Here is a 7,587-nt window from a genome sequence, read left to right as displayed (position 1 = left end):
ACACACACACACGGGAGTTGCAGCTGCTCTGGCGTCCTGCCCCTGCAAACGCCCTTCCTGAAACACACCCTCAATGACAGAGTCTTACATGCTGACAACTCACACAGCACTTTTGTCTTCTTAAATGGAGTTGAAAATTGATAGATCTGTAAGATATTTCTGAATGTAAGAAAAGAACATTTTGTTGCAAAAAAAAGTGGTGAAGTGTTGGGAGCATATATATGTATGCATGTGCATGTATGTGTGTTGATATAGAGATCAGGTGTCAGATGTCCTGCAAGCGTTGGGAACTGAACCATGGCTAGAGCAGTAGTTTTAACTGCTGAACCATCATCTCTCCAGGCATCCAACTGACTTAACTCTCCTTACTCGTGAGTGAGAGACATGAGAACTGTCACCCCATTTGCCACCAGGCAGCCTGGGAAGGCAGGGAGCTATACCACATGGCCAGTTCTCGCTGCTAGTGTGACCACTGAACAGTTCCACAGCCCCCCACCACCACCCGCTGCTCACAATGCATCACCCAGTCACCCAGTCTTGCCAGTGGAAGGCAGCCCATATACCCAGTGGAAGGCAGTCGTATACCCAGTGGAAGGCAGCCCATATACCCAGTGGAAGGCAGTCGTATACCCAGTGGAAGGCAGCTGTATACCCAGTGGAAGGCAGCCCATATACCCAGTGGAAGGCAGTAGTATACCCAGTAGAAGGCAGTTGTATACCCAGTGGAAGGCAGCCGTATACCCAGTGGAAGGCAGCCCATATACCCAGAGGACTGCCACAGTGGCGGTAATTGCTAAGGACTGAAAAAGAGCCAAGCCAAATTCCTACAAAATTTTTCAAAAATTCACTCGTTTAAGAGAGGGGAATGCACACGAAACATGATAAAGGCGGGAAGGGCAAGCGGGATGGGAAAGTGGGCTGTTGGGGTGGTGCTCTGTTGTGCTCTCTGGTACCTTCTAAACTGGAAACCATGTAATACATTACTTGGCCCTAGTGGAGCCCTTCATACTATCCATTTCTGACCTAGTTCCCATTAGCTGAGCTACCGGACTGTCTCCTGAAGTGTGTCCTGCCCTTCAGAAGCAGTGGAACAGATCCCCAGAAGACTGACGTTCCCAGACCAGAGAGGAAAGGAGGGCCCGCTCTGAGAGGGCCCAGGAAAAGGCTCTGCCAGGCTGCAGTTCCTCTCTCCGCCTGTAGGGGGTAATAAAAGGCTGCTTGCTCTGGACAGCCATGGCCTGTGGAGACGAGGGACACAAGAAACAGACAGGCAGGAGTGAGTAACATAAAATAGAAACGGAATTTATTTCACTGGAAGAAGCGGATATCCAGAGCTGGGACAGCAACTTTGGCAACAGAGGCTGATGGGAACACATGGAACAGCAACGGGGAAGGGCAGGGGTCAAACAACAAAGTACTGGTGCCCCTGGGGTCTCCTTCCAATTCGGGCCCTGGGCCCTGCCAGAGAACCTGCCGCCATTTCTCTGTTTCTGAGCCACTTCAGACTGTCTCCAGGTACAAGCTCCTAGGAGCGTCCAAGTCTGCAAGTTCACAGTGAAGCCACAAGTCACATTCTGTCCAACACTCCAAATGCCTACAGGGGCTCCCTGGAAAAGGGCCCATCCCTAGGAAGGGCCTGCTGGATGCTGGCCGACCCTTCTGTGCGGCCAACACATCCTTCTTGCCCAAGTCAAGCCTGGCTTCCTTAGTCTAGTCCTCCAGGGCAAAGCCTGGGGCACACGCTAGCCAGTAACCCAGCCCTGATCTTGAGCCAGGGGCAGGTCACACACAGGGCCTGCCAGGCAGCTTCCTGTCTTGCCTTCACAAGGCTCCTTCCCACCTCTTGGCTGGGGCATTGAGGGCTGAACCAAGCTGTGCAGAACAGCGCTGGGTGGGTGAGTGAGGTGGGCAAGGTAGAGTCCCAGCCTCCTGCTCTGTCCACATGGAGCAACAGGCAGCAGTAGGTCCAAGCTGTGGGTGTTCCAGGCCTGAGATGGGCATCTCCCCACCCTGGTCCTACAGACAGGTTCAAATGGTTCCTTTAGGGCAGACTGTTGTTCTCCAGACAACTATCAGCGTCTGAAAGATGGGAAATAGCAAAAAGTTTATCTGTCAACATGAGCTAAACAGCTTATGGGAAATTCAGGGTCACTACACAAAAACAAAACAAAACAACAAAAAATAACCTGGAAATTTTAGGCAACAATTTTAGAACTTACTGTGAAGTGTCTTTCTTGATGAACTTTTGAATTAAGGAAAGAGTACTACTGTGTACTGGAGTACCTAAGCACAACAGGAAGCCCAGTCTTCTCAGGATGTAAATTAGGGACAACCACTGGCAGATACTCCGGCTGAGTGCCTGTCCAGTGTGTCGGAGGGCCACAGCCCTCTCCCATTGTGTTTCCGATTGTCTCTGATTAGAGTCAGAGTTACGCTGTGTAAGAGCGGTACAGACTGGCAGACCCCAAGGCGCCTGCCTCCCAGCACCCAGTGAGCCGCACTGGTTCCTGGGATGATACTGGTTTCACGTCTGCCTGTTCACCACTTTGGGGCTTGATAAAGATTTCAATTAATATTAATCTGTGTGCTTTATTTTATATGACTACATATATATATATAAGCTTTTAGTGAGAAAACAATGAGATTTTCTTTGAATGTTTATTCCTTCAAAAAGCATTAATATTACCATATATAGAAAAGGGCGTGTGAGGGAAGTGTGTTTGTGTGTGAATACAGGCGTGTGTGCCACAGTGGGATGTAGAAGTCTGTGAACATCCTCAGGTGTGGATCCTTGCCTCTCTTCTTGAGACAGGGTCTCTGTTGTTTTCCTGCTATGGTGTGCCGGGCTGCCAGGCCCTTAAACTTCTGGGGATTACTCTGTCCCTGCCTCCCATCTCTACCATAAGATAACCGGGATTACAGAGGCGCAAGTTACATGTCCATATTTCACACAGGTTTGGGGATTTAAACTCAGGTTCTCACGCATGTACAACAACCAGTGTATTCACCGAGCCACCCTCCTCCCCAGTACTAACCGGCACGTTAAACAGAAATATGGTACAAGAGCTAAGAAATATTTGCTTAAACAACCAGTACTAAAATGTTACACCATGAAGCACTTGGGCAGCCAGAGAGGAGGTCAGGAAGTCCGCCTCCTCCACCCAGGGCCTAAGGCAACTCTTCCACTCATCCACTCATGATAAAAACCAAGTGTCTTAAGTTCATTTTGTTCCTTGTTCTAGACAAAGCTCCTGCCTCTGGGGCCCTGCACCTGCTCTCTCCCCTCCAGCTGGGGACTCCCTACCTATGTGTGGCTTTCCCCCAAGGACAGCCTTCCTGGGAGAGGGAGCTAGGGCGGTGTGTGACTCACTCACTTGTGGTGGGCAGGGCCACAGGAACCCAGAAGGTGGCAGCCAGCTTGCTCCAGGTTCCAGTCAAACATCTCTAGCACTTTGTGGCACTCCACCCGTGGCCGAAGACCCAGTCCAAAGAGCTGCTCCACCTGAGGGGCAAAGGGTAGTGGTGCCATGGGACACCCTGGGGCAAGGGGTACCAGACCAGAGTCGGGACACAGGACTCAGAGCCAGCGGGGAGGGTCAGGTACAGCAGAACCAGCTTTCAAGGCCCCTCAACGCCAGAGCAGGCAGGAAGTGATGGTACCTTCAGATACTGGGCAGCCCTCTGCACACTCCAGCTGTGGCTCTGCAGGGCAGCCTGGCACTCCTCTGTGGTCACCCCATGCACCATGGCCTGCAGCTGGGCACACCCACCCATCAGCACCACTTGGGCCCATTCCTCTGGGACCCTCAGACCCCTGCCCTTCACCTCGAAGTGGGCCTGGCACTCACCATCTGGATCTTGTCTGCTGGCCGTGCAGCCTCTTGCCCATCCCCCGGGCAGCCCCTCTGTGGCAGCCGAGCAGTGGCCCTCAGGGCTGGTGGCCGAGCCCCTGGGTTGCTGTTATTGGTGGAGAAGTTGGCCTTTGGGTCTGGGGCAGCCTGAGGCATAGGTCGGACAGTAGCAGTGGGGGCAGCAGGGGCTGGGGTACTGGGTGGGGGCAGCAGCAGGGGCACAGGCATGGAGGCTGGCTCCTCAGGGCTCTGGGCCTCCCGGAGGAAGCGCTGATAGCGCTCCAGATAAGGGGGGCGCTCAGGTAGCAGGTAGTAGTGAGTACTGCTGACCTTCCTGCCATCACGGACAATGGGCAGGATACAGGGGCCAGCCCGCGGGCCAGGAGCCTGGATCACTTGTGGCGTGGCATATTTAGGGTCTGAGGCAAAGCTTTGGGTGGTGGGCATGGTCTTTCCCGGTGAGCTAGAGAGCCGGTGTGGTAACGGAGAGCTGCCAGGTGGCACCAGGGGGCTTGGGGTTCTTGAGCCTTGAGGGGACAGGGGTTCTCGGGGAGGCACTCGGGGAGGGGAGGCAGGTCCAGGCCACCGGCTTGTCTCTTCCTCACCCGAGGGAGCTGGAGATAGCTCCACACGCGGACGTGTGGGCCGAGGGGGAATGGGTACCCGGGGTGGCACCTGGGGCTTGTCATCACCTCCTGGGGTGGGGGAGGGGGTCAGCTGGCCAGTGGGGACCTGTAGCTGCCGCATACACTCCTGCTGCAGTGCCTGGAAAATCTCTGCAGTCTGGGCTGAGCTGGGTGGCTTGCCGCCACCCTGGGGTGGAAGAAACAGGTTGTCCTCCAGGGCAGGGGGTGGCTGCGCCTGCTCCGGCACAAAGGCATAATTGGTCTCGCCCTGGCTCGGCCCAGCAGGGAGGCCTGCACCCACTAGCGTGCTGTTGATAGAGCAGACCTCAAAGTCATCCTCATCCTGGGCCACATCGTCATAGGCAGGGGGCGGGGGCAGCGGGCGAGCGTCCCAGTCCACTACAGGTGTGGGATGCAAAGGCCGTGGCAGTGCCCGCGTGGGGCTCTGTGGTGGCGTCTTGTCCAGCAAGGAGCAGGCATCCATGGCCAACTGTGCCAAGGAGGGTGCGCAGGGCCGTGGAGTTGGAACCACAGGCTCCTCGCCAAAGTCGATGAGCGTGACCTCGCCCCCACTGCTGCGGCCTGCCTTGGTGCCTGGCACTCGGGCCGAGGGCTTTGTGAGCCACAGCCCTCGGGGCAGGGATGGCTTCCTCAGGCCCAGCTTCTTGAAGTCGCTGGACAAGGGGTCTTGGTCCTCACTCACAGGGTCGTATGTTGGCTCTGTGACAAAAAGGGAAACCCCAACAGGGAGATGGTATCAGGTATGAGTGGGGAACAAGGGAAGACAGGATATGTAAAAGCAACCAAGTAGCCCCCACTGACCCATCACTACCGACTTCCCAGAGGTTAGCCTCTGCACCAAGACCATACCTGACCCTGCTCAAACAGGGCAGAGCCAGCTGTCTGCCTTCAGGCCTCAATGTAGGACCCCCCAACTCTACCCAAGCAAGAGCGGGCCAACATCCCACGCACACCTGACTCTGACGTTCCTGCCATAACACAAGAGCCCTGAACTCCTTGCTCTCAGTCTGGTTAGTAACCCCTTGCTCCACCTCTACTGGGGCACACCGTTAGAGCAGGCACAGGCCAACAGGAGCTTCCCTCAGAAGACAGACTCCTGATGCCACCCTGACATCAAGACACAACCTCTGCATGTCTGAAAAAGCACGAGCTGGCCGAGTCACGGCAGGACCGCATCATCTTTGAGGGCACAGATGGGGAGGCAGGCATGCTGGCTGGGCCAGTTCAGCAGCAAAAGCTCACAGCACACACCCGCTTCCCCTTCCACACAGCCAGCCGCTGGGGCTCTGTACCTTCCAGGAGAGGAGAGGTGAGAGGAGAGAGAGGGCGGGGGCAGGGGCCAAGGCATCCTGAGAAGCCCCACTTACTCTGTGTGAAGATGGCAGGCTGAGGTGGGCGAGGTGGAGGCTCCCCTGTAGGAAAGGCCATGCGGACAGAGGAGGCAGAAAAGAAGAGTGACCAAGCAGGGCAGGGATGAGGGGGGAGGTGGAGCCAGACAGAGGGAAGAGTTCAGGTGAGAAAGGGAAAGGGAGGGAGGGAAGGAGAGAGAAAGAGAGAGAGAGGTGAACAGGAGTGAGCAAACGCACAAACCCAACTGAAGATGGGAGGTGGGAGGGAACGGGGAGGCAGGATGGAACAATTGTGTTCCAGAATGACAGGCACAGGATCTGGGAGGAGGACGGGGCTCCTGGCTGAGACGGAGCCCAGAGTGGGGTGTTGGCTTGGGAGAGAAGAGCGTGATTAAGGCAAGTACGGGAGCCAGGATCTGAACAGCCTGGTGAAGGAGGGAGGAGGAAGCTGAGGCTGCAGGGCCAATGCAGACCAACCCAAGGATACCCACCTCGGCGGATACAGCTGCCTCTCCTCTCCTACCCTACCCCACGCCCAGCCAGGGCCAGGAATCCAGCTGTCCCACCTGCTGCTCTGGCCCAACTGTCCTCAGAGCAGAAGAGCAGGCTCGGGGTGGCCAGTGAATTGGGAACACCAAGGAATGGGAGGGCTCTTACTTTTCAGCCTTCCTAGATGCTGGGTGGGTCGGGAGGTGCTCAGCTCCACACTCAGCAGGTCAGGGGGGTCCATGGGGTTGCCCAGATACAGTCTGTCGGGAGAGAAGCAGGTCAGAAGGCAGAGCAGTGGGGGAGACACCTCTGGAGATAAAGGCCAAAACCACAACAAAACAAAACCTTCCTGAGTGTTTAGTGAGCAAGGCAAAGACTTAAGACTCAGAGGAAGCTGAGTCACAAGGCTCACAGACTCTGTACTGATCAATCCCTTGGGAGGTGGCTCCCACGGGGTAAGCACACCTGACCCAAGCTGAGAAGCCTGTGCCTTCATGGACTCCAATACCTTACAAGGGCAGAGGTGCCTGGCATCCAAACCCATGCCAGGCTTCTACCTGCTGGCACACTCTTGTTCTCCAGACCGAAGAGAAGCACCTGCTGCTAGCCCCTAGAAGGGTGGGCAGGAAGCAGCTTCCTGCTGAACCACAGGAAATGGGGAGGAGGTTGAGCTGCCGGGTAGGCTCCCCACTCACTCACCCCAGCCCTATGCTGTCACTATCGCTGTCACTATCGGAGACCTGGGGCTTAGTCACCAAAGCTGATTAAAGCCTAAAGAATGAACTAGGCTGGCTAAGGCACAACAGGCGTGGGACACAGGACACAGGGCCCCTTTCTTCAGAGGCCCTTACCTGGTTCCTGTGAGGCAGAGCCTCTCTAGGGGCCCGTCGGTCTGTAGTGTGGGGTATGGAAAAACAAAGGCCTATTTTACCATACTCTCAGGAGGAAGCAGCTGGAGAGAGGGTCACAGAGACGCAGAAGGAGAGCTGACAGAGTACCATAAAGTTCCTAATTCTGTATCTTTCTCAGATCCAGGGATCTCACTCTTTACCTAAAGACTGTGAATCTCCATCCCGTCCCTCCTCCCCAAAACAGAGTGGGCTGGGGCAGACTAGAGGAACACTGCTCCCTAAGATCCCCTAGGACTGTGCCCACTACTGGGAAACAAACTTCCTCCTGCCTGGACCTGCAGACATGACCCCTGACCTCACAGGTTCAGGGTCCACAACTCTGGAAACCCCTGAAGGACCT

General features: G+C 55.6%; 1 protein-coding gene across 14 annotated transcripts in view; it reads right to left on the bottom strand.

The window, feature by feature from the left end:
- Positions 1 to 1,276: 1,276 nt before the first annotated feature.
- The window catches only part of Tnk2 (tyrosine kinase non receptor 2), a 38,657-nt gene continuing 32,346 nt past the window's right edge, over positions 1,277 to 7,587 (bottom strand). For 6 of the 14 annotated variants that reach the window (XM_013351507.2, XM_005344848.3, XM_026785621.1 and 3 more), the window contains exons 11-16: positions 6,505 to 6,596; positions 5,866 to 5,910; positions 3,849 to 5,197; positions 3,661 to 3,756; positions 3,375 to 3,502; positions 1,277 to 2,079 (exon numbers count right to left, since the gene is read on the bottom strand). In XM_013351507.2, the coding sequence (XP_013206961.1) occupies positions 2,073 to 2,079; positions 3,375 to 3,502; positions 3,661 to 3,756; positions 3,849 to 5,197; positions 5,866 to 5,910; positions 6,505 to 6,596 (1,717 nt within the window). In that variant the 3' untranslated portion in view covers positions 1,277 to 2,072. Of the gene's footprint in view, positions 2,080 to 3,370; positions 3,503 to 3,660; positions 3,757 to 3,848; positions 5,198 to 5,865; positions 5,911 to 6,504; positions 6,597 to 7,587 lie in introns of those variants that run through there. The other 8 variants (XM_013351492.2, XM_013351496.2, XM_013351511.2 and 5 more) reach the window with 8 other exon arrangements.

The sequence above is a fragment of the Microtus ochrogaster genome, chromosome 2 (genome assembly GCF_000317375.1).
Source record: "Microtus ochrogaster isolate Prairie Vole_2 chromosome 2, MicOch1.0, whole genome shotgun sequence".
NCBI lineage: Eukaryota > Metazoa > Chordata > Mammalia > Rodentia > Cricetidae > Microtus > Microtus ochrogaster.
This window is presented reverse-complemented; position numbering and strand designations above follow the sequence as displayed.